This window comes from Chiloscyllium punctatum, chromosome 16, assembly GCF_047496795.1.
Source record: "Chiloscyllium punctatum isolate Juve2018m chromosome 16, sChiPun1.3, whole genome shotgun sequence".
NCBI lineage: Eukaryota > Metazoa > Chordata > Chondrichthyes > Orectolobiformes > Hemiscylliidae > Chiloscyllium > Chiloscyllium punctatum.
In genome coordinates, this window is record NC_092754.1 from 39697661 (window position 1) to 39725369 (window position 27709).

General features: G+C 39.4%; 1 protein-coding gene across 2 annotated transcripts in view; it reads right to left on the minus strand.

Moving 5' to 3' along the window:
• Window positions 1–7475: 7475 nt before the first annotated feature.
• Window positions 7476–27709, minus strand: part of hp1bp3 (heterochromatin protein 1, binding protein 3) — a 34765-nt gene continuing 14531 nt past the window's right edge. For both annotated transcript variants that reach the window (XM_072586758.1, XM_072586759.1), the window contains exons 5-12: window positions 25684–25827; window positions 19162–19245; window positions 15709–15863; window positions 14910–15000; window positions 14298–14457; window positions 13049–13160; window positions 9473–9607; window positions 7476–8938 (exon numbers count right to left, since the gene is read on the minus strand). In XM_072586758.1, coding sequence (XP_072442859.1) covers window positions 8668–8938; window positions 9473–9607; window positions 13049–13160; window positions 14298–14457; window positions 14910–15000; window positions 15709–15863; window positions 19162–19245; window positions 25684–25827 — 1152 coding nt within the window. In that variant the 3' untranslated portion in view covers window positions 7476–8667. The remainder of the gene's footprint in view (window positions 8939–9472; window positions 9608–13048; window positions 13161–14297; window positions 14458–14909; window positions 15001–15708; window positions 15864–19161; window positions 19246–25683; window positions 25828–27709) is intronic.

The window sequence follows — 27709 nt, forward strand, 5'->3', positions numbered from 1 at the left end:
ATTGGAAGATGGCCTGGGTGATTGCACAGGTTCTGGGAATAGGCCAGACTTGTGCCACGTATAACAGCAATGACGGTGCCTCACACCTGATGACCAGGTTTTTTCCTGCAATAGAGAGCGACTGTAGCTTCCATCTGCCCAGTTTCTGCCTCACTTTGCTGATACCTGATGTTCCTTTTGGTTAGAGGAGGAGGGAGACACTATAGACATTGTGTTTGGGCCTTAAACACCAGGCCCATGCTGATCCACTCTTCAGTGCTGTAATGTATGTGTTAAAGTGCTGCCTCTCTCTCTCCCCCTCTCCCTGCTGCCCTCTGCTGGATGCTCAGGGCTGTTGCTAGACAATCCACTCTTCAGTGAAGGTGACTGCATATCTCCCACCCTACTGTTACCAGTTAACCCAGGGAATCAGCCATGATTCAAAGAAGCGTACAAGAGTGTATTCAATGAGGAGCATTACCTATAATTAAAGTGCAACCGGATGAAACTACAACACAGGATTACTTGCATGCCAAGCAGTGTAAGGAACAAGCAACACAGAGACGTGCTCCTTCAACCAATAGATCAGATCCAAAGTTCTGATGTCTGGCCACATCCAATAAAGAATCATGGTGGACAAGTAAACAGGTTGCTGGAGGAGGAACCTTCATAATATTCACATCCTCAATGATAGGGGAGCCCAGCACATAAGTGCTGAAGACAAGGTTGAAGCATTTGCAAACACCTTCAGCCAGAAGTATTGAGTGGACGATCCATTTTAGCTTCCTCAGGTCTCCCATCTCACAAATGCTACCTTTAACCAATCGATTCACTCACCTTATATTATTAAACAGCTGAAGGTGCTGTTTACAATATTTGGGCCTTGATAACATCCTGGTAATGTAGTGAAGATTTGTGCTTGAGAACTAGCCACAGCCCTGGCCAAGCTGTTCCAGTACAGCTGCAACATTGGCATCTACCTGAAAATGTGAAAAATTGTCCAGGCATATCCTGTACACAAAAAGCAGGACAAATCCAACCCAGCCAATTACTGCACTGTCAAGCCTACTTTCAATCATCAGTAGAGTGATGGAAGTGATGTCAACAGGGTCTTAAGGCAGCACTTGCCCCACAATAACCTGCCGATTTGGGCTCTGTAAGGCCAACTTAACTTCTGACCTTATTACAGCCTTGGTCAAAAGAAGGAAGAAAGGAGCTGCAGTCAAGAGGAGAGAGTGAGAATGATGTCCTTGATATGGAACTTAAACAAACTGGAGACAGTGGACATCAGAAGGAAAACTCTGGTTTGTGTCATATATGGCACAATGGAAGATATTTCAAGTTGTTGAAGATCATTCATCTCAGTAACAGGATATCATTGCAGGAGTTCCTCGAGGTACTGTCCTAAGCACAACCATTATACAGCTGCCTTATCAATTGCTTTCCCTCTATCATAAAGAGCTGGGAATGTTCGCTCCGTAGTCATCAACATTCAGCACTATTTCTAACTCCTCAGATACTGGCCTAAGAGCGACTCAATTTGACTCACCATATAATTGATTTGATTTATTGTAGTCACATGGACCGAAGTGCAGGGAACATTTTGTTTTGAGAGCAGTAAAGGCAGGTCATAGTGAACAAGGTCATACAAATATCAGGCTATGGCTGCACAGGAGGTGCACAAAGGAAGATCAACATTATTTGAAGTTAGTTCAGCAGTCTAATAAAAGCAGGGAAGCTGTTCTTGAACCTGTTGATGCATGTTATCAAGGTTTTATATCTTCTGTCTGACGAAAGAGGTTGGAACAGAGTGCTATCAGGGTGGGAGGGGTCTTTAATGATGTTGACAGCCTTGTCATAGCAATGAGAAGTATAAATGGAGTTCATGGCTGGGAGGTTGGCTTCTGTGGTGATCTTGCCTGTGCACTCAACTTTCTGTAGTTTCTTATGGCCCTGGGCAGAGCAGTTGCTGTATCACACCATTACGAACTCGGATAGAATGCTTTCATTGGTACATCTATAAAGGTTGGTGAGGGTCTTTGAGAAGATACTGAATTTTGTATGCCACCTGAGGCAGACAAGGTATTATTCCTTCTTGACAGGGGTATCTATGTGGGAGGTGCGTGATTACAAGAACAGATCAGAGGCTAGGAATGCTGTATTGAGTGTCTCACTTCCCAAACCCTGTCCACCAGGAATAAGTCAGGAGTCTGATTCAATGTTCCCCACTTGCCTGGCTGGTTGTAGCTCCAACACAAGAGGTTTGACACCATTCAAGACAAAGCAATCCACTTGATTGGCATCACATCCACTCCCTCCACCACGAACATTCAGCAGCAGCAATGTGTGCTATCTAAAAGAGGACTACAGAAATTCACCAAATATCCTTAGATGGCATTTTTCATATGCAAACCATATGCAACTAGAAGGACCAGGACAACAGATACATGGAAATATAATCACTTAAAAGATCCTCTCCAAGCCACTCACCATCTTTCACTGTCACTGGGTTAAAATCCTGGAATTCCCATAAGGGCATAGACTGGCCTGGTTCAAGAAAGCGGCCCACTAAGATCTTCTCGAATGCGAAATACTGTAAATGCTGACTAGCCAGTGATATCCACATCCCATAAATGAATTTTAAACAAGGATGCAGTCTGTGCCCTTTTGCAGCGAGACATTCTGGGACTTCCCATTGACCAGAAACTGATCTGGACCAACCATCTAAATAGCATGGCTATAAAATCAAGTCAGAAATCTCTACCAAGTAATAGGCAGGTGGCACAGTGGTTAGCACTGCTGCCTCAACGCCAGGGACCCAGGTTCAATTCCTGCCTCAGGCAACTGTCTGTGTGGAGTTTGCAGTTTCCCTCCGGGTGCTCTGGTTTCCTCCCACAGTCCAAAGATGTGCAGATCAGGTGAATTGGCCATTCTAAATTGCCCGTAGTGTTAGGTGCATTAGTCAGGGGAATGGGTCTGAGTGGGTTGCTCTTCGTAGGGTTAGTGTCAACTTGTTGGGCCAGAGGATCCGTTTCCACACTTTAAGGAATCTAATCAAAATGCTCCATTGAGGATGTCATTTAATTCAAGTACAGCAGGTCAGGCAGCACCCGAGAAGCAGGAAAATTGAAGTTTCAGTCTGGAAAAAAGACACACAAGAGCCACCACTCTTACAAAGAATTTAATTCATGTATCGTGATTCAATTGCCTTCCTTGGCTGTTACATTTAAAAATAGACTAAGGTTAAAGATGATTTTAACCATTATCTTGCTTTTGCGCTTGAAGGCACATGATTGTCTGACTTAAAATTAATGGTACAGCTGGCAGGTGACCAGAGGATATTGCCAATCACATTTTTCTTCAGCTCCATGAACAATGTGATCATCTCTGACAAACAGAATTGCCAATGCTAATATTAAAACATTTCTGTAACACTTTTCTAAACAGTGCAAACCACTACACGTAGAGAGACAGTTTGTAGGATAACGGGTGTACTCTGTTCAAAAAGTATCAAACATCTTGGAAAAGCCTGAATGAAGTTCACACAGTGACCCATCAATAAATAGATTGTAGTAACTTCCATAGAAACTGGTTCTTTGGCCCTACAAACCCAGACTCTCCGAAGAGTATCCCACTGAAACCAATTACTCCTCACTGCCACATCCCTGAACACTGTGAACTAACATGGCCAATTCACCTGACCTGCACATCTTTGGACTGTGGGAGGAAACCGGAGCACCTGGAGGAAACCCACGCAGACACGGGGAGAATGTGCAAACTCCACATAGTCACCTGGGGCTGGAATCAAACCCGGGTCCCTGGTGCTGTGAGGCCGCATGGGCTAATGACTGAGCCACTGTGCCGCCGTTGATTAATTTTGACTCTATAGCTGTAGATATACTAGTATAATATTAAGTTAATCCAAGAGAAGGTTTTAAATTCTGCAGCTCAGGAGTAGATAAAATGCCCCTATCTATTCTGTTCAGGAACCCTTTGTTGGAACAAAATAATGTTTGGTTCAATAGTCGCTACTTTTTAATGCTGTATATCATTCATGCTGTTTCAGGAACCCAAGTAATGTTGTCTACATTTCACATTATTTATCAGTTAGCCCCACCCAAACAATGTGAATTGACAGTTGTATCGTAGCATTTGCTCACCTCACTCATAACTGATGTTTTATCGCTCCCAAAATGATTCAGCAGTGATAGGTTCGTTTCCAGAGTGGGCTCTGGTTCAACTGAAGTGACAATACAAAGCATTATTCCATGACAGTTATAGCTCCACATACCTGCTACATTTTTGACTGGGCAAAACACCCAGGAATACCATCATTATTCATTGCTGTCTGTTATTAGGTAGGCAATCCTCTACTCATAATACTCTACAACATGGGATCTTTAGTAATCAATTATTGAACACCTTTTGGAATTCCCCAAAACATTGCATCTATTACCTCCCCTTTATTTATCCTGTTCGTTACCTCCTCAAAGAACTGTAAACAGGCATGTTTTCCCCTTATGAAGCCATAGTGACACTGCTGTTATATTATGTTTACTCAGCTGCAATTATTACATCCTTCATAATAATTTCAACATTCTCCCAACAAATGTTAAGCATATAGTGACCTTTTTCATATCTCCTACCCCTTTTTGAATGATCTGTTTTTTAAATCTCACGTTTACAGAAATTAAACGTTCTGGTAAGATTATTTGCAGTGCATTTTTTACCTCTGCAACAACTACTTTTAAAATCCTGGGTTATAACTCATCAGATCCAGGGGACTTTAGCTCCATTACTTTTCCTAGTACTTTCTTCTGTATTGATAGCTTTTTTCCCCCATAAGCTTTAATCATTTATTTAGTAATTTTGCAGTGTTACTGATGTCATCTAAGGGGAACACTGATGCAGAGCATTTACTGAACTACTTTGCCATTTCTTGCCTCCACATTATTACTTCCCACTGTTCAGTGGTCTTTTTCTTTTTATATGTGTTGCTTTTTATATTACTTCGTGTTTGCCCTCAGTTTATTTTCTTCTTTTTCTTTTGGTAATCTTCTGTTAGCTTTTAAAATTCACCACCAATTTTTGCTACATTGATGCCTCCCTGCCCCACAATTTGATTAACCACGGGCAGTTTATCCCTGTCCTAGAATTTTTCATCCACACTGGGATATTTTCCTACAAGCTATTTTCTTATACATCTGCTTCTACTCCCCAACTGCCTTTTCCACTAAGATCCTTTCCCAATCCATTCAAGCCATCTCTGACCTTATTCCGATACAAGGTAAGTTTAACAGCTGTTTCTAACCCAGTTTTCTAATTCGCAAACATAGTTTATGGCAAGAGAGAAATGACAGAAGGCATAAGTAACTGATCATTAAGCGATAATGGAAAGCACATGCTGACTAAAAAGACCACCTGAAGATTCAAGGGTGGTGAGAAGCCACCTACAAGACAGCCTGACCTAAAACAAGGATGACTAATGGGCAAAATAGCAGCAAGGTTTTGTGCCATTTATACCAGCGCTGGTTTTAATAATAATTTACCCCCCACCTGTTTTTATAAATGTAAAGCAGTGCATCCCAAACAATTCTCAAATATGAACCTATTTTAATGCAAGAACATTAATGTGACTCCAGATGCCAGCAAAACTAAAACAGTAATAAAAGCAGAGTAGGAACATTGTTAACAATTCTGTGCCTTATGATCTTACTCCACGAGCGACCTAAGGTACAGCACTCCGAAAGCTAGTACTTCCAAATAAACCTGTTGGACTATAACCTGGTGTGTTATTTTTAACTTTGTCCACCCCAGTCTAATGCCAGCACCTCCACATCTTAAAAATATGAAAACATTTTATAGCAATGGTGAAAGGTATTAGTTTTTATTAAAGGTATTCAGCAGTTCATAACTTCAACTGGGCCGTTTCAGCTCTCAGATCTTAGACAAGAAGCAATGGATTCTATTGACATTCCCATTGCAATCAACATCAATGACCTGTCACAACATCATATCACTTTTCCCTAGAAACCACCTTGGTAACGATTTTAAATGAGTAAACTTTCAACTGAGGATTAATAATTTGATAAAATATCTCAGATGCTGTAAGTGGGGATTTTAATACACAATGTATTACAAAGGGATTTAATTCAAGAGTAAACTTACCTGAATATGGAGCGGAGGTCTCACAACCCAAGACAATCTCTATACGAGGTAGCAATGATATTTAACAGACATTGAACATAATGTGAGAGTTACTTGCCATTGAGGTTTTAGCCAAGTTCACCATATTCTCTGGTGGCAGAAAACACAGTGAAGCTCCTCTTCCCCATAAACATACCACAATCAGCGCCTCTACGATTCTCAGTCATAGCAATCAGAACCCCAACCCCTTGGGATCTAGCTGCCTATACAATATGCAGACAGTAACAAAACATATTAAGGTTTTGAAGTCATCAACGCCCTCTTGGCTCAACTGCATGGCCTCCTATTTTATCTCCCTCAGTCAGAGTTAGACTTGCCTGTCTTTGCCAAGTTGATGCATAAACATCCAGTGCCCCTTAGCATTCTGCACATATTCAAAGGTTAAAGAGTGCAAGGCTTCCCTTGGGAGTCATCTGTGTTTGGTGGTATCAAGCCATAATTTCTACATCAGGGAGGGGGGTGCAGCTCATGGTCTCAAATGAAAAGCCTGATAAATTGCTGATATGAAGAGATAAGTGGTACCTATTTAGGCTTACACTAATAAGGTTTGTGAATTGGGTTCACTTGCATCAAAATCAGCCATCTTAATATGCAACTAATTGGGATGTAGTGAGTTCAATATGTTGAACCTGCATAACTTATTTTAAAGGTCTTCGCTCTATGTGCACTATTGAAGATTCTTAGGCTTAGTTATAATGCAGACAGGTTCTGTGCTGGTAGATAATTAATTGACTATTGGTCCTGTAGCAGATCAGATTTGCCTCTTCAGCTTTCACAATGTAGAGAAACTCCCTTATTCCAACTAACTTGCATATTGCTAGATTACTCTGAATTTGGCTTTTTAACAAACTAAACAGCAAAAACTTATTTTAAAAGAGGATTAAAACAGGTATTAACCATAAACATTTTGGACCAGTCATAATCTCAATTCATAGGCAAAATTAAAGATGGTCATAAAAACAATCTGATACTGGAAATTGGAATTAAATTAGATAGACAGAATCTTGTCACAACTTTGTTTCTCTCTACTGCTGCTGTCTGACCTGAGTGTTTCCTATTTTTGAACAGAAATGAATGGGTAAATGTCCAGCTGCAGTCTCTCTCTTTAGTGCTAATATAGGTTGATGAATACATCACAGACTGAACCACTGTTCTAAATTTTCCCCGCTTTATCATATGAAAAAATGCTTATTTTAAGCTGAAAGCAGCTCATGAGTAAAGGAAAGCCAAGGCTAATCTTGCTGTAACGTGTCGTCAAGACAAGCTGTAAATGATTGTTGACAACAATATACAATGTACAGTATTTTTTACTAAGTGAGACAAGATTACAGAAAAAAGCTTAACAAAATGGTGCTGCATGCAAGTACTGTACTTCAACAAATCTGACACTAATGCAATTATCAAAAAGTAAAACAGAGTAGCAACATTCATCAATACACATATAATGTGTACAAGGTGATTTTCATTACACTGATCTCCAATACAAATCATACAGGGACTTTGAACAATATTAATGAACTTAAGATAACACCTGACCGTAATGGGTGAAGACAGGCCAAAGCAAAAGATTTTCACCATCCTCATTTTGGGGCTCTCCCCTTTAGTTTCATGAGAAAATCTTAATGTCTGATCTCACTCTATCATGGCACAAATGAGCTTTCCCCAAACAATGCTCCATTTGAAATTTTATTACACAGTGTGACCAATTTTTTGAATGCATCAGCTTTAACATTTTTTCCACATTAAACACAATAAGATCTCCATGGTATCTTCCAAGCTGCTGCATATACCTTAATGGAAACATCATCTTCAAGATTTACTTTAATGAATTGAATTGCTGAGCATCTGGAATTATATTTAGGTCACCTGGTAAGGATGGCAGATTTCCTTCCTTAGTGGCCACTAGTGAACCAGATAGATTTTTAGTTTTCCAACAATTGATGATAGCTTCATGGGCACCATTGTGGTTTTATTCACTGAACTTAAATTCTATCAGCTGCCATTATGGGACTTGAACACATACATCACAGCATTAGTCTGGGCCTCTGATTGTTAGCTTAGTGACATTATCACTAAATCATTCTCACCCCAGGAAGAATCCGTCAACTATGGAGGTCAGATATCACCTTATAAAAAATTACAGCAACAAATGAATTTTCCAAAACCATGATATTCATTTAAGTCAACCAGCAATTGTGTTTGCTCCCCACTTAAAAGGTAAAAACCAAGTGTGTTGCTTACTATTTCATCATAAGGTCACACACTTAAATATAAAGTGTTAAAACCCATTAAACTAATAAAAACCTTCTTGAAACAAGTTGATGTCCAACAGCTTATCTAAAATAGCATTCTACATAATTATCTAAAAATAAGTTTCTACTTTTTCTAGGTTAGCTGCAGAAAAGTTATCATGTCACGTGGCGTGTTTCAAATAGACAAAACCATGCACCACCAAAGAAAAGCATTCCACGTTTGCCTTCGCTACTTTCTCTGCCTCTGTGAATGCCTTGTGGTCTTGGTGGGTCCTTTCACCTTCTTTGGAGTTGCTGGAGACTTAAGAGACCCACGCAGAGGTTTTTTAACCACCGCTGGTTTTTTGGCCAACTTCACGGGTGAGGACCTGGACGTTTTAGCTGCTTTTTTTGCTGGTGCTTTTCTTGACGACGTGCTCCTCTTAGTAGCAACTGCTTTTTTCGACGTGGCAGCTTTTCGTTTCTGCAGCTTGGCCTTGGCTCGCGGAACTGCCTTGTGTCTGTTTCAGGTTGTAAATGAGAAATAGCAACTCAGCAGCCCATATATCGCAGTCAAATGGCAAAAATCTGGCAATTTATCAATGTCTCTTATTTGTTCATTGCTATGCAACCAACACATTTTATAAAATTGACTCAAAGTTTAATTGAAATAGAAAGTTTAAAAACTCTCTCCACTGTAAGAATCACTTTGGAATATGAATTGTTAAATTCAACCCTAGACTTTGAACATTGGTTAAGAACAGAACAACTCTAAGCTTTAAGCTGTCAATGTTCTGACAGTTTTGACACCTTTTCTCTTCACAGGTGATGGGATTTGCTGTGTATTTTGAATAATTTACCTTGTATCAAATCTCCAGTTTTATCTCAGCTAAGGCTTTATTGATTTCAAATTCTTGTGCATTCCACAGATTCAAACATCACAATTGATGAGCTGGATACTAAGGCCAGAACACTGATACTTATCATAAGCAACTCTTTATTCTTGCAGAAATGTACACCCTAAAAAAAATTAATACTAAATGAAACTCAGTTACCTTTTTTTAGGCGGTTCATCATCAGATTCATCCTCTTCTGATTCTGACTCATCGTCATCGTCGTCGTCCTCCTCCTCCTCCTCAGATTCTTCCTCTTCTTCCTGATGTTTCTTTTCTGGGAATAGGATACTAGGGCTAAAGAAAAATGGTAAAAATATTTAGCCAGAATTAGTGCTGTGCAAAACAAAAAAATCTTAAAAGTAAGAGCTTAATGCTTTATTAAATATAGAGCGGAGTAAAAAAAAATGAACTGTGGATGCTGGAAACCAGAAACAAAAACAGAAGTTGCTGGAAATACTCAGCAAGTCTGGCAGCAGCTGTGGAGAGAAATCAGTTAACATTTCAGATCCAGTGAACCTCCTTTATCCATGGGAATCATTCTTGAAATCTCTTCTAGGTCCCATTTAATGGCAGCACATCCTTCCTTACATACAAGACCCAGAACTCCTCCCAATATTCCAAGTCTGGTCTACCCACAGTCTTAGAGAGCTTTGGCATTACATCCCTGTTGTTTCATTCTAGCCCTCTTGAAATGAATATTGACATTCCATCTACCTTCTGAATTGCCAACTGAACCTACCAATTAAGAGAATCCTGAACAAGGATACCTAAGTCCTTTTGTGCACCAGATTTGCAAAGCCGTTGCAATTTAGAAAATAGTATATGCCTCAATTCTTCCTACCGAAGTGCATAATCTCACACTTGCCATCTACCACTTCTTTGTCCGCATCCTTCTGCAGCCTCCCCAACACTAGTGCTCACCACAATTTTTCTGTGTCATCTGCAAACTCAACAAATCTCAGTTCCTTCGCCCAGACATGGAACAGTTATTGTCTCTGCAGGACTCCATTAGTCACCAAGTGCTGTTGTGAAAACGACCTCTTTATGCCCAAATCTCTACTTTCCACCCATGACAATGCCTTGCACCTAAAACCATGGGTTCTTATTTAGCAGCCTCCTGTGCAGCACCATATCAAAGGTCTTCTGGAAATTCAAATAGACTATGTCCACTGGCTTTCCTTTGCTTAACATGCTCATTACCTCCTCAAACAATTCTAACAATTTGTCAAGCATGACTTTCCCTTAACAAAATTCTGCCTACGCAGCCCTATTTTACCACGCACTTCCAAGTATTCCGCAGTCTCACCCTTAATAATGGGACTCTAAAATGTTACCAACGACCAAAGTCAAGCTAGTCAGTCTAGAATTTCCTGCATTCCACTTTCTTTTTTAATTTATCAGGAATGTTACTTTAGTAAAAAAAAAAGTCTTCCTCAGTCCTTGATGCAGTGAGAAGCGATTAAGCAAAATGGAATTGTCCATTTGACACCTCCTGCCTATCCCCAATAAGGCAGCTTGGGCAACTTGCAAGTCAGACCTCTTCCACATCCACTCCACGCAGGTTGGCAAGCGTTCTCTTCAGATGCTTATCAATTCCCTCTCGGAAGTCACAATTTTAATCTGGCTCCATCGTAATTTTTGGCAATATATTTCTATATGCTAACCAACTTTCTGCAGAAAGAACATTTTTTCACACATTGCTGATTCTTTTGCCAACTATATGAATTGGTGTCATCTGGTTCATAATTCGTCTAACATAAACAGTTTCTCTGTCTATCAACCTATGATACTCATGATTTCGAGCACCTCCGTCAAGGCACAGCTCAACCTTCCTTTCTTAGAGTCATAGAGATGTACAGCATGGAAACAGACCCTTCAGTCCAACCCACCCATGCCAACCAGATATCCGAACCCAATCTAGTCCCACCTGCCAGCAACCGGCCCATATCCCTCCAAACCCTTCCTATTCATATACCCATCCAAATGCCTCTTACATGTTGCAACTGTACCAGCCTCCACCACTTCCCCTGGCAGCTCATTCCATACACATACCACCGTCTGTGTGGAAAACGTTGTCCCTTAGGTCTCTTTTATATATTTCCCCTCTCACCCTAAACCTATGCCCTCCAGTTCTGGACTCCCCGACCCCAGGGAAAAGACTTTGCCTATTAACCCTATCCATGCCCCTCATAATTTGTAAACCTCTATAAGGTCACCCCTCAGCCTCTGACACTCCAGGGAAAACTGCCCCAGCCTGTTCAGCCTCTCCCTATAGCTCAAACCCTCCAACCCTGGCAACATCCTTGTAAATTTTTGTGAACCTTTTCAATTTTCACAACAACTTTCTGATTGGTTATGCCACTGTTGGAATATTCCTATGTCCTGTACAGCCACAACATGACCTCACAACTCCTGTACTCTATACTCTGACCAATAAAAGAAAGCATACCAAATGCCTTCTTCACTATCCTATCTATCTGCGACTCCACTTTCAAGGAGCTATGAACCTGCACTCCAAGGTCTCTTTGTTCAGCAACACTCCCCAGGACCTTAGCATTAAGTGTATAAGTCCTGCTAAGATTTGCTTTCCCAAAATGCAGCACCTTGCAGTTATCTGAATTAAACTCCATCTGCCACTTCTCAACCCATTGGCCTGTCTGGTCCAGATCTGAGGTAATTCTCTTCGCTGTCCACTACACCTCCAATTTTGGTGTTATCTGCAAACTTTACTAACTGTACCTCTTATGCTCGCATCCAAATCATTTATGTAAATGACAAAAAGTAGAGGGCCCAGCACTAATCCTTGTGGCACTCCACTGGTCACAGGCCTGCAGTATGAAAAATAACCATCCACCAACACCCTCTGTCTTCTACCTTTGAGCCAGATCTGTATCCAAATGGCTAGTTCTTCTTGTATTCCATGAGATCTAACCTTGCTACTCAGTCTCCCATGTGGAATCTTGTCAAACGCCTTACTGAAGTCCATATAGATCACATCTACTGCTCTGCCCGCATCAATCCTCTTTGTTATTTCCTCGAAAAACTCAATCAAGTTTGTGAGACATGATTTCCCCGCCATTGGCTAACGTGGTACCACTGTTTAAGAAGGGAACTATGGACCAGTGAACCTGACGTCAGTGGTGGGCAAGTTGTTGGAGGGAATCCTGAGGGACAGGATGTACATGTATTTGGAAAGGCAAGGACTGATTAGGGATAATCAACATGGCTTTGAAAGGAAACAGCCCAAGCTTCACCAATCTATCCATATTACTAAAATCTTATATCCCTACAAACTATGATTATGAATAGTCTCTGCATTCTTCTCCACTCTTTACATTTTTTTCTAAAAGGTAGTACATCGAATTGGACATCAATGCTGAACCAGCATATTCAGTGCAACATTAAAAATTATAATCAAATTCTATTGGATAGTCAAATTAAATACTACACAAAAGGAACATGGGTACTTTATGAAAACATTATTCACAATTGTTAACCCTGTGAGGTGATTATCATTACTTTCCTCAAGATGTTCAATGAATTTAAAAGCTACATTTTTGAACACAAAATGAACCATGCAACTCATGTTTGTTTAACTAAAACAAAAACAGTCATTAAAAAAGGCCAAGTGACAGATCATGGGATCACAGCTGATATAAGCCCTTTTGATAGAAACTACAAATGTCAATACAATACGGAAGCGCTCCAAATCCTGTTAATTAAGAGCCTCCTTGCCTGGGATAAAATGGGAAGCAAAGTTGAAAGGAGCCACTGAATCCTTTCCCAGAAATTTGTTCAATCCATCCATTTTTTTCACATTTCTGCAAAGTTCTCTTCAGCATATGCACTGGAAACGACAGAACACAGATCAAAATACTAATGGCAACGTAATGATAGAAAAGGTCACCATTTCCACACCCATTTCAGTTGCAATAGTAAGGGGGAAATAACCAAAGAACAAAATATTTAAAAAATAAAGCTTTTGCCAAGTTACATCACCACAATGCAGATAAGATCACAAGCTTAAATTTACATACCTTTTGTATAAAATTGTATAAAATAATTAAATAACATAGAATTCACTGAAGAGCTGATATTGGCAACATTTTTACTGTGAAAAAGGAAACCATTTTAACGTCATCCCATTTCCTCTTCCTGATTAGATTCAATATTGCACAAGAACATACTACTAAAATGGTGTTTGAGATCTCAATATGTAGTGAGACATCTGGGGTAACGTGCAGGTTTCTAACTCAAAAAGATCATACCTTTATTGGGAACATAAAGAAAATGGTAATGGAGATATTCTCTGGTCTATGAAATTTGTCATTTTCTGCCATGCACATTCGTTGGGTTTGCTCAGTTTTTCAGAGTATTCAAGGCATTGATAATACTGGTGGATTGAACATGATGGGCCTAGAAGATCTAGACAGGGAGAGGATGCGGAGTAGGAAAAATATTCACTTCAGTCAGAGGAACAGCTCCTTATGGTAGTGAAGATCAATTCCTTGCCATTATTGTGCTTAAGGCACTGTTTAAAATTTAGGAAATGAAATCCAAGCAGAAAGATGATAAGATTTTTGGTAAACAAATGTGCTCGGTTTTCCTGCAACTGGTCTGATCACTTTTCAGGAGCTGGAGAAGATTTCCTGGCCAAAGAATCCTGAATTATCAGTGTGACCCATTGTTTTGCCCCCTTCAGAGGGAAGCTGGTGGGGAAGTCTGCAACAAGGACATGGAGTAGTGGAGGGAAAAGACATACTAGTTCAGTAAAAGCCATACATTTATTTAAAAAATGTTCTGTAAGATGCATACGTATGTAACCAACGGTTAGCAAGAGCATCTCAGGAAAAGCTAGCACTTCTTTCCCAATTAAGAAAATAAATTTCCAGGAGAAATGGTCAGATCTTAAAACAATTCATATGTTACATTTTTCATTTAAGTAATATACAAATTAAAGATGCAAAAGATAGTTGTGACTTACTCTGGAAATTAGAATTTGCTGCAGGAACTTTCTCAGAGACATATTTTTTAAGAGCTGTTGTTGAGCAGGTTTTAGGTTCATTCATAGCAGTTATGGCACTAAGGATTGCATCCTCAAATGGACCTCCACTTAACAACGGCTTATCTCCAGCCTTTTTGAGCTGCAATAAAACATTCAAGTCACTGGAATTTAAAAATAAATTATTTTCACATAATCAAGCTTTGACACTGCATTGCAGGGGCAACCAAAATGTAGAGTTCTCTGTTCAGACATTGAAAGTTCATGTAGTTTAATAGGTGCAACTGCCAACTTTCCCTGAACTCACTCTTGTAAAATGCTCCATCTTGTGTTCAAACTGAAAACTGTCTTGGGAGCCAACTATTAAAATGTTAGATGGGATTCACAAGTGAACTTAGGTTGTTCAGGATAACAACTTATTTAAACCATCTCAGAATTTCAACCACTAGGGCAAAAAGCAGGAGAACTTTGAAACACCTACCAAAGAAGGAAAATCCATTTAAATGCAACATGATCATGTATGTGTGTCAAAACGAGTCTCAGAACCCCGACCCAATCTCACTGAACACATGGTTAGCCACCTGAAATACGTACCTGAAATGTACCCGATGCTCCCTTGCCAGTGATCTGCTCCAGCTGACCCTTATCTACGGCTCTTTGCAAAGCTTGTTTAAGTAAATATGGCCTACAATCAGGCACACAAATAATTGTTAGTAAGAAATGGTTTATAGTACTTACAGTATAACGTACGATCTCAAAAAATGTTACATAATTAGATATACGGTGGCCATATCCAGAAGCATCAATACCTTGCAGTGAATTGAAAATCACTGAATAATCAACTTTGTATTTGGAAAGGGCAGATCCCTGCCAAAATAAATGTTATATAACTAACATACATAGGTATCATTCTTGATTACTGGTCAGTTAATTGCCAGCAGGCGGAGGTTGAAGGAGATGCAGCTGCCAAAGAGATACTTTTTTAAAGTATGTATACTGCTATTACACAACTATCATTGCTGTTCTGTTCTGCCTCTTCTTTCCTTTTCCTACATTCACAATCCATACTCTCCCTTCCATCTTTATTAACATGACACATTTTCAATTGCAGCTTTCTCTCCTGTTTGTCCTCCTGTGACACTGCTTACTTAAGTTCCATTTGGGGTAAAACCCAAAGAATTTTGTTTAATCATCTGAGACTACATTTTCCAGCTATTACGAAAAAAACATTAAGGATTGACCTGGTTACATCATTTGAACAAGTGAAAAGATTTAATGATTGTTCTTTGACAATGAAAAGCAGATCATGATCAAGAATTGGCTGAATTTCAAAGCGGGGATTGTGTGTTTGTAGAGTTGGGCAAGTACACGAACACAAATTTCACTTTCATACCTGCTCTCAGCATTCAGTTTGGGATAATATTGAAGAAGATACTTCTTGATAAGACTGTATGATGCCTCTTTAGGTTCACACAGCTTTGTAAATGCCAGTGGTAGAGCATCCTCCAGTTTTATTGGCTGCTCCATTGGTCCGGAAGAAGTAGTTTTCTATTAAAAGAAAGAATACTAGGCTTGACCAAAAATAAAAGCTTTTGTTTGCAATAAAGCACTTACCTTCTGTAAAGTTCATATTAAGTTTGTTGTGCAGAGGTATTATATGCAAATTTTGAGGTGATCAAGTTCCTACTCCAACTGGAAAAGCATATCGACGTACTGAAAACCGTTGTCAATGTCGCTAGTAACTGCTAAAATTGCTAAAGATAAAGTCCATATACAGTACGGGAGATCATCTAGATCTCATCAATTAAAAGTTCTAGTACACACCAAGTTAAAAATAACAAGGGGGAAAAAAAAAAATCACCAATCACAATGCTCAAAAAGGTCATGGACAAATGACTGCCTTGGAACATATACCAAAATTTAGGTTGTTGCTTTTGAAATCTCCATGAACATTTTAGCTTTTATTTGGATTAAAGTCTGAATTTCAGCAGGACTGACACTCTACACCAGCTGAACTATTAGCAGTTAGTTCCACTTAAATGAAATTTTCTCTTGTGTCTTGGATTTGGGGTGATGGAAATCGTTGCTACATGAATATTTGAACTTCAAGAAAAGGAGAAAGTTGGAATACTTAAAAAAAAGGAAATGCACAGAACACCATTCTTGATCTCAATATCTTCACACTAGACTAGTAAATGCTACCTCACTGAAAATGTAGTCAGCTTAATAATGAGAAAAAGTAACAGATCAAAGGATCGAGAGACTGAATTGACACTTGCTTCAATTTAAAAATAATGCCTCATTCACATTTTGTTACTATACATTTTCAATTCCACTAATCTCCTCCACTACCCTTTTAAAGAAATTATGAACAACCCAATTAATTCAGTCTTGTCTGGCATATTCTAGCATACTGGACCTGATTTTCTTTACAGTTAATAGGAAAACCAAGCCACAGTTTTTTCCCCTTCTCAACTGCAGTTTAAATCAGGTTCCAAGTCAAGGGGGTCTACAGGCACCACCATCATCAGCTGCCAAACACATTTAAGTATTCTTATAGACAGGAAACCAAGGTATTAAGATCATCTCATCCATCCTTTTTAAGTTTTCAGAAAGCAAAATAATGATTAGATTTACACAGAAGCTGAAGGAGCAATAGATCAAACTCTAAATTTCAACATTGGGAATTTCTTAGAATGGAATCAGAATCATACAGCGATATGCTATTCCACAAATATATACAGTCGGTTCTGCTATAACGCACATTTCTTCAACAGGAGTTGGCTACCACATGATTGAAGAATTTAGGCCATTATTTGTAGAAAGCAAACTTTCCTTACCTGCATTGGCTATAAACGCAACTCTGGTCCATCGGTTTAAATGGTGCTGCTACTATGCGATTTTCTTATAACGTGGAATCACATGGAAACTGAACTATCGCATTATATCAGAACAGACTGTAATGCAGGACCAGTGATACACTTGATCAGCAACAATCATAAGTTCATAGTGTAAAATAGGATAATACACCTCATTTAACAAGGTGCAATGTTTTAAGTGCTGTTAAAGCACAAAAATGGTAGTTTTTATAATCATACCTCACCCACTGTTGCTGGAGTATATTAAGAGGATTTATTGAACAAATTCTTCATTTGCAAATTAACTTGAAATCATACAGATTGTTGTTGGTTTCACTGGAGTATAGTGAATGAACATTGATAATTTCACCCTTATTATCACCAGGCAGTCCGGGATTTTATAGATGAAAACAAACTTAAAGCTGCAGCAAACAAAATTAGTAACAAATTGTAGTATTTGCCTAGTTTGTTGATTTTCCCCATAGATATTACCCAGAAAAGTGGTTTCAAATGAGATCAGTCAGGCTCAACATAGGTGTACTTTACCTGCTAAAGCAGCACAATTACAGTGCTGAACAAACGAGTAATAGTCAGGAGTCCTACAGCAGACAGAAAGGCCCTTCAGCCCAAAATAGTCAATGCCAACCAAACTGTTCATCCACACAAAAGCCATTTCCCTGCACTTGGCTCAAGTCCTTCTAAACATTTCCCATCCATGTATTTAATAGAATCGCTACTGTGTGCAAACAGGCCATTTGGCCCAAAAGGTCAACACCGACGCTCTGAAGAGTAATCCACGCAGAGCCATTCTTCTCCCCTATTATTCTACATTTACCCCAACTAATGCACCTAAGCTACACATTCCTGAACACTATGGGCAATTTAGCATGGCCATTTTTTCCATGTCTTTTAAATTATGTTAATGTTACTGCCTCAGACACTTCTGCTGGCAGCTCATTTCAAGTGTATACCTGTCAAAAAAAAAGTTGCCCACAGGTTCCCTTTCATTCTTTCTCTTCTAACCTTAAACCGATTCTTTCTGGTCTTCGATTCCTCAACTCCTAGGAAAAAGAATGAATGAATGCATTCACCCTATCAATGCTTCTCAAATTTATACATTAAGATCACTCCTCAGTTGCCTATGTGCTAAAGAAAAAAATTCATAGTTTGTCTAACCTCTCCTTACAACTCAGACCCTTAAGTCCTGACAACATCTTTGTAAATTTCTTCTGCATTCTTTCCAGTTTAATAACATCCTTCCTATAGAAAAAGGTGACTGAAACAGAACATAATACTCCAAGTGCGGCCTCACCAAAGTCCTGTACAACTGCAACATACCTTCCCAACTTCTATACTCAATGCTCTGACTGATGAAGGCCGGAGTGCCATAAGCCTTCTTCACTGCCCTGTCTACCTCTGACTCCACTTTCAGAGAACCATGCACCTAAACTCCAAGGACCCTCTGTTCCACTACACTCCTTAAGGCCTTGCCATTCGCCATGAAGCTCCTACCTTGATTTGACTTTCCAAAATGCAAGACGTCACTTATATATATATTAAACTGCATGTGTCATTTCTTGGTCCGCTTCCTCAGTGGATCAAGATCCTGCTGTAATTTGATAACTTTCCTCACGGTCCATGATACCACCTATTTAGTGTCATCTGCAAACTTACTACTCATGCCTTGTATATTCTCATCCAAATCACTGATATAGGTAACAAACAGGAATGTGCCCAGCAACGAGCCCTGAGGCATACCTCAACCGCTTTCCTGGTCACTTCAAAGAACTCCCAACAAATTTGAGAGGCATGATCTCATGAAGAAGGGCATGCTGACTACTCTGAAGCAAACTCTGTTTTTCTAATATCTTGCGCCTCAATCTCCTGGAATGTCAGAGTTATTTGCAAAACTGGTGGAAAACTGGGCAATGGGAAATGGAAGACATCTTTAATACTATCGTTAGACTTGTTGCAAACATTTCTTTTACCTTTTTGTCCTGTTTCGATTTATTTGCTGGTTTTCCTGCATTTGACGCAACAACAAAACTTCCCGAAGCACCTTTTCCCTTCACCTGGAAAGGACACACTTAGGATTATTGCATATCATGTACAGGCAGTATACTGTGCACCTGTTGAAACAAAGCTAAACAGTAATATCTTTCAGCACTTGCATATAATCAGTTCTCACTATCTTAGAGGAAGATAACCATGGACTTCCCGTGGATAACCAAAATATTCTCAGACATGGGATATGTGTCTTTACAACTCACCAGCTCACTATATTCATAAATATCATGTTCTCACTCATTCATTACACTTTAGTAACCTGTTGTTTATGAAAATGCATTTTTCATTCATTAAACCATGTTTTTGTCGTGCATTTTACTGCTGCAGGATAGACTAAATTAAAACATTACTTCCATAATCATTACTGCTCCTTCACATCTTCAACCCTTAATCAGACCTATTTAAATCAAAAGCTACCTCTGAATAAATATCAAAGATTACTAACCTATTCAACAATACCCTCCCGACTGTTTCCACGACTCACCCAAAACTATGAAAAGATTATAATATTGATCAGCCCTTACCAACCATCTCTCAGGACCTGAACAGATTTTGGAACAAACAGTTTAACCAACTAGTAAATACATTAAACAAGGCCACTGTCCCCTTTACTGTCAAAGCAGTGCTTCCACGAAATTGCCTGGATGAAAGAAACTCACACCAGCAAATAGCAAACACAAATCTCACGACCTGGCTGTGGTAATTGGTTTAATATTGTTTACTCTTTTTATTAAGTACATTTATGATTTCAAACTTATTTAAAGCATATAGACCTAATAGTTTTACTTAACATGTACTAACTTACAAGACAAAAGTACTAACACTTAATTGAAAAATCTCAACACCAGGTTATAGTCCAACAGGTTTACTTTGGAAGTACAAGTTTTCAGAGCACTGGCCCTTTATCAGGTAGCTAGTGGAGCAGGATCATAGATCACAGAACTTATAGCAAAAGATCATAGTGTCATACAACTGATCTGACATGTTGAACAAACCTAGATTGCTGTTAAATCTTTTATCTTTTAGTTGCAAGCTTAGATCCATTAATATGTAAATCCCAAAACATCTTCAAGTCACATTCCTGAGACAAAGGTATGTATATCACATCTTTAATGCTCTGTCTGAACGGAGATGCCACTTAAATAAAACCTTAAGTTATCTTGGGAATTTTTAACTTTGTCGACCCCAGTTCAATACCAGCATGGCTACCTCTTAATTATACAAGCAGACCAGACAGACACTTAATCCCATCAGACGTAACACCATTTAACAAATGTTTAAACCATCTCCTGTTTCCCCAGGACAGAAGTCACACAAACCTTTGTGTACAATAGATAAACAATGTAACACCATAATGATAGTAAAATTCTATATGTAAGAACTGTGTATAAAACAGCTACGGTAAGAACTGTATTTCAGAATTCTCTTGCCACCTTGAATTGTGCTACTGCGGTTGCTGAATAAAAAGACAATTTTCGCCACTCACTGACTACAATCATCATTTGAATATAATCCTACAACTTGGCACAGTTGGCAGGATCGCTGGGGACACCATCCAAACTGACCAATCACTGACAGTTCTTCCAAGGTAAGAAGTTGCCTTCTTAGCGTTGTGATCTAGCCCCAGAATCAGTCCTGAACCTTTTGAGAGTTGGCCATGTTTTCAAATCCCTCATATCCAGACCATGAGCATTCCAAATTGGCTGAAATAGCCTATGGCAGGAAACTACCCACAACGCATGAATTCAGGCAACCATGAGTGACACCAGGTAACTGCCTACGACATCCGAAGGTGGGCTGGCCCCTCCTGACATAACCGATGAACAAATGCAACTGAGTTACAGAACCTGCTTGAAGTACTGTTATTAGGAAAGACCCTAACCAAAATCAGGCAGCAGTATAATATGCCTCAAGGATAGTGGACCCAAGATAACATGAAACAATTCTGGGGAAAGTAGTAAGGCAAAGATTAGAGAATGCCATAGAGGTGACTGTTCTGGTAAAACGGACTGTAATGCACACTGTGCATGGGCCTGCGACCCCTGGAAACATGTCTAAAAAATGCCTCAGCCAAAGAAGGGGCCAAGACAACATGGGAAAGCCTAGACCAGTTCAGGGAAATCTACATGCTCCATTCTTGGGATGGGGTACATATTCAGACCATGAATGTGACTAAGAGAGAAGGACGCCTTCTTCATGAGGCAGCCAAAAGTGCTCTAGGAGAGTAACAGTAGGACCTGCAAAAGCTGGCTGGACAGCAATAAAACACTGGTTACATGGGTATAGTCTGCATAAGACCGACTGAACAAAAGTCACAGCTCGCTGTCAAAAACCCACTTAAGTCCCAGAATATAAGGTTTAGGACGATCTGGAAATAATAGAGTTCCAAATGCACAAGACGACAAGAGATTTTGAAGGCTGTGATTACAGCCTTAAGACTGCTTTTGTGGCTGAACATAAATCTGAGCTTACTAAAATGTTCAAGCTGACCAAACAGGACTGAGACCAGAGGGGGACTAATTATTATGAACTGGTTGACCAAGTCTGCTAGCTTGACTGAGATATGGATGCCAAACTGCAAGCCCTACAGGTAGTACAAATAGGACAGACCCTCAATAACCCTAGAAAGACCCAAGATAAAGACCCAGATCCAGGGAGGTGTCACTTCTGTGGGAAGGACGGATACTGGGCCAGGGAGTGCTGGCAAAGGGGAAATGTTGTCCCATGGAGGAAGAGGAGACTCAGAAACTGGGAGTAAGACTAAATCTCCTAGAACAGTTTAAAAAAAATCTCCCAGCAGCAAGAGCTGCTAAAGTTGACAAAAAAAAACAGAAAGAACCCACCCAGTGTCCCTCTATCTCCTAATGCTTTATGACAGCAGAGAGGAAATCAACTGTACGTGACCATGAGGGTGAGTGACCTGGACACAGCAGAATTGATGCGACTACCCCACAGTATGAGACCAAACTCCCGCTAGATGGGTCAGTGAGGACAACATGTGAAGCAGGAGCTGATAGATGACCAAATTAAGATGACCAAACCCATACACACTGCATTTGGCGCTAAGTTCGTAACCTGTCTATGGGTAGGACCTGTAGCCCAGCCACTTGCCAAAATGGATATCCTCACCCAACTGAATTCATCTTTACATTTCAACAGTAGACAGTTAACATGGTCCATCAGAACCCTACATAGGAAAAAATTAAAAGATCACCCCATCTGGGTTAAAAACAAGGATGATTGTGGGTTACTAAAAATGGAACCCATGATTTTTACAGGAATACCTCCATCTTGCGCCAAATAGGAAAAAGGGACTTCGATAAAAATCCACAGCACTTACAAAAGCCTGGCGTGGCCTATGCAAAAGATAAGTAGAGAATGTATATTAACTACAACATCACATGGGCAGTAAAGACAGGTTCTGACTGAAGCCTGCAGAACAGCAGAGGATCAGTCTACCAATATTTACAGACTCCTGCTACCCTTTTGGCGTTACCCATGACTTTGGAAGGACTGATCGGACCTTATCATCCGGATTCATTGGGGCAAGAGGAAATAATGAATCAGAACTTGAAAGAGCGACTGGCTAAATACCAGGAGAGAATGCCCTGGCCCCTGTTATTACAAATAATTTTGTGTAATGTGTCAGGACTATCCCCAACACAGGCAGGCCAATATCTCTACCCTAGACAACAGATTTACAGAATGGCAAATGTCATATCATCGTACTGACAAGTGCTGCAAGTTCTGCTTCCTCACAGGTATCGGCTGCATGGAAGGACCCGTCAGAGGGAGGTCACAACATTGTACCAAGCAAGTGGGTTCTTGTGAAAAAGATCTATAATGAACTCTTGGGTGCAAAGTGGGAAGGACCATACCAGATATGGCTAATATCCAGTTGTCTGTCAAGGATTCACATCTCCTACATCAAATGGACATTCTCTTTTTGTAAAGTGCAGTTGCCAATTAACTGTTAAAAGTACATACTAGTCCCAACTGTGAGCCATATCCCTGCAAGCCCCTCCATCATCTAAAAGACCCAAGTGGTATATTTGAGCTAGGATAAGAATTGAGTGATCCTCTTTGAAGGGTCTCAGGAGAATCAAAAGAGAGGGACTGAGAGATATTGTATTATTGGTATCTCTACTCACTCAGCAGTTTGCTGTATTCATTAGCACTATGTTCCCATTCATTCATAACCCTTTAGTTACCCGTTGTTTACTATAATGAGCATTTTTGTAGTGCATTTTACTGTTGCAAGATAGACTAAATTAAAACAGGAGGTGGAGGTGCTGGTGGTGGACTGGAGGAGCAGCAGCGCTCCAAAAGCTAGTACTTCCAAATAAACTTGTTGGACTATAACCTGGCGTTGTGATTTTAAGTTAAAATATTACTTCCATACACATTACTGCAACTTCACACCTTCAACCTTTATCAGACCTATTTACAGCAAAAGCTACTTCTGAATAAATATCAAAGACTACCAATCTATTCAGAAACAACACCCTCACCACCAGAGTGTCTTCAGGATCCACCTGAAACTACGGAAAGATTATAATATTAAATCAGCCCTTACCGAACGTCTCTCAGGACTGAATAGATTGCAGAACATCAAACAATTTCCTTAACTAGTACATACTTGTTAAATACATTGCTCAGACATGAGCTGTTATAGGTGTCTTTACAACTCATTCACCAGTTCACTATAAACATTAATATCACGCTCCCATTCATTCATTACACTTTAGTAACCTGTTGTTTACTATAATGCATTTTTTATTCATTAAACCACATTTTTGTCATGCAGGATAGATTAAATTAAAACATTACTTCCATACACATTACTGCTCCTTCACACCTTCAACCCTTAATCAGACCTATTTACATCAAAAGCTACCTCTGAATAAGTATCCAAGATTACTAACCTATTCAACAATACCCTCCCGACTATTTCCACGACCCACCAAAAACTGAAAACTTACCAACCATTTCTCAAGACCTGAATAGATTTTGGAACAGCAGTTTACCCAACTAGTAAAAGCACTGAACAGGGCCACTGCCCCCTTTATTGTCAAAGCAGTGCTTCCATGAAATCGTATTAATGAATGAAACTCTCACTAGCAAACAGTAAACAAATCTCACAACCCAGCTGCAGTAATCAGTTTAATATGCTTTATTCTTTTATTAAGTACATATATGAATTTCAAACTTATTTAGAGCATATAGGCCTAGTAGTTTTACTTAACATTTGCTAACTTAAAAGACAAAAGGACTAACACCTCTTAATTATGCAAACAGACTGGACAGACGTTTAATCCCATCAGAAGTTAACAGCCACCATATAACAAATGTTTAGACCATCTCCCGTTTACCCAAGCAATAGGCAAAACAATGTAACACCATAGTGATAGAATTTTAACATATCTAAGAAGTGTGTATAAAGAAGCTACTGTAAGAACAGTATTTTGGGATTCCATCACCAGCTTGAATTGTGCTACTGCGGCTGCTGAATACAGAGACAATTTTCGCCACTCACCGATTTTGGTCATTATTTAACCACAATTCCACAGATGTATCCTATATATCATGAAGGACTGCACAATGTTTACTGACGGAGACTAGATGAGACAATAGGAAAATTGAGAGATGGGGGTCTGAGGTTAACTTCACAAGTAAATGGGTCTTGGATAGTAAATCAGGGGATAATGAGGATGGAGAATACTTATATTCGCTCAGCACTGGGGAAAAGGTCCTCATAAACCTTTCTGACAATTCACAAAAAAAACCCCTTGTGATCACTATTTCAGCATAGCTGAACAAAGGTTTTACCAAAATTCAGACATTTACTCGTCAAAACAGTGAATACCATTACTGGCAGAATAGAGCTTGAGCTACCAAGTGCATCCTCAGGCACAGCATTTGGCTAATTTTCAATCAATCAATACTAACAATTTCGACCATCCCTCCAGAAAGCCTGTTCTATAGATGGCTTGCTCACTCTCATTGAAAATGTTTCCAAGATTACTTCCCTTCATCCAAAGGATATGTCCTCAGATTCTGCTGTTTTAGACAAGATGAAATAGCTTGTCATAAATTTCCCATTAATGACTCCCTATGGAATTTTAACTATTGTACTTACATAAGCTCTCAACCTTCTCTTCATTAGTTTGTCCAAATATGCAATTTACCTAGTTGGTCAATTAGTCATGCAGTAGCTGTATCTTAGTTCTCCGTACTGTATGTAATATAAAAATGTAGCTATACATATTTTATGAAGCAAATTTACTCCACGAAATAGAGATTTCACTTTTCTGGGGTGCATTTAAACTTCACCATATACTAACTACATAGTGGAATTGGAATCCAGTTCTAATTATCAGATAGTATCTACATTTTACTTTATTTTCAATGTATTTAGGGGCAACCCAGAAAATAACAATTACCTGTTTGATAGCACCACGTTGCATCTCCCGTTTTAAGGCTTGCTTCAAGATATATCCTCTGCGCTCCAGTTCCAGTGACGGATACTTGTTAATGATATATTTTCGAATGGCAACAACGGAAGCACCAGACTTCTGAAAACAAGCCTGATAAAAAATATACAGTACTTTAAAAATGTTTATTTTCCAGTTGTGGATTTGAAACAGCTCATTACAATAATCGCTCTACAAAAATGATAGTATTGGAACCAAATTACTTAATTGATAGCAATAATTGCAAGTGCTGCCATAAATGACTAATAACAATATAGCAGCAAGCCACATATTAGGTAAACATTTAAGATTTGTACATCATGATGCTAACACTCAGATGCAACATCTTCGCTTTTAAATTGGGAAAATGCTTGCTGTAGCTACTAAATGTGTATAAGATGCACTGCAGCAATTTGCTAAGAATCCTTTGACAACAATTTCCAAACTAGTAACCTCAACCACCTAGAAGGGCAAGGGCAGTGGATGCATTACCTCAAAGTTCCCTTCTGAACAACATACCATCCTGACTTGGAACTACGTCACCATTGTTTCACTGTGTTGGGTCACAATCTTGACACTCCTGAACAGCACTGTGGGTGTCCTTAGACATCCAAAGATTGTAGCATTTCAAGAAGGCAGCTCACCACCACCACCTTCTTCAGGGGACTTAGCGATGGACAATAAATGCTGGCCAGCAACACACTCATCCTATGAACGAATAAGAAGTTCAAGGTGATCAGACTGCTGCAATCACCTCTTTGCCTATGGCTGGAGTAAATTCCTCATTTTGAATCTGCATCAATTGCTTGGAATATGTTCTACACTTCTTTATTCTTAATGGCAAAGTTGTGTCTTAGTTCAGGCACGGCTTTCTTACAAGAGTCAGATAGCATAGTTTCAAGTCCAAACTGAAAAATTTGAATAAAATGGAGACTCTACTTCAGCACAACAGAGAGGGAATGCTGCATTATTCAGAGGCATACAGAAGGGGAGGTTTCCCAATACCTTTGGTCAGCACTATCTTGCAACGTCACCTCAAAAAACAGTGTATTAGGTCACACTTATTATTTCAATCTGAAAGACTAACTAGGTGGTGAATTTTACAACTTCAGTATCGACAATGGTTCAAAAGAAGCCTTGGTTGTAAAACATAAAATATCGAGATGGAGAATGTTGCAATATAAACCAAATTAAATTTCATTCAAAGATGTCATATGACTGCACTGGGACTGATATATGGATATTCAGACTCCCAAATGAGCAGAATCAGAATTCATCAATAACCCCAAAAACATTATTTCATTAAACTTAAAGCCGCAACTTACACGGAAAGTATTAATTCCTTCATATAGATAGTTCCTGAACTCTGTAGCGTTAAGCTCAGGGTCTGCATTAATTTGCAAGGAATACAATACCTCAGAGGCCTCAAGATTTCTCTGTTCCCATCTAATTCAGTCTTCTTTTGTTAAGGTGGTTAAAAACAGTCCTCCTCAACCTTCACATGCTTACTTCAACACAACCTGCACCCATCTCCCCTACCAATTCATCAGTTAAAAATCACAAAATAGAATTCAGCTTCAGTTATCTACAGTGGCAGCAGAGCTCAAATACTGAAGTATCTTGAGAAGCACTTAATAGAAGCTGGCATATAAGCCACCAGGAACAACTTCAAGCTATGGTACATTTGTCAAGAGACTTCAATTATTGACCAAACCAAAAACCTCGTTACTGACCAGTCATTAACTGCTGCCACCAAATTCAACCCTTCGCACTACCCCAGGCTCTGACATTCCTTAATGACCAGAGTTTCCCATCTTGTACACTCATCTCAAGAACTATTTCCACAATCGTTACATTACCCATCCTCATGTTAATTATTTGCTGCTGAAAATCCTTATAGAAGTCGTTCTCACATCAAAAGTGAACTCATCAAATGCTCCTGTGGAGGTGACTGCTGTCCTTTACACTTTATAACAAAGCTCAGCTGCCGGTGTCC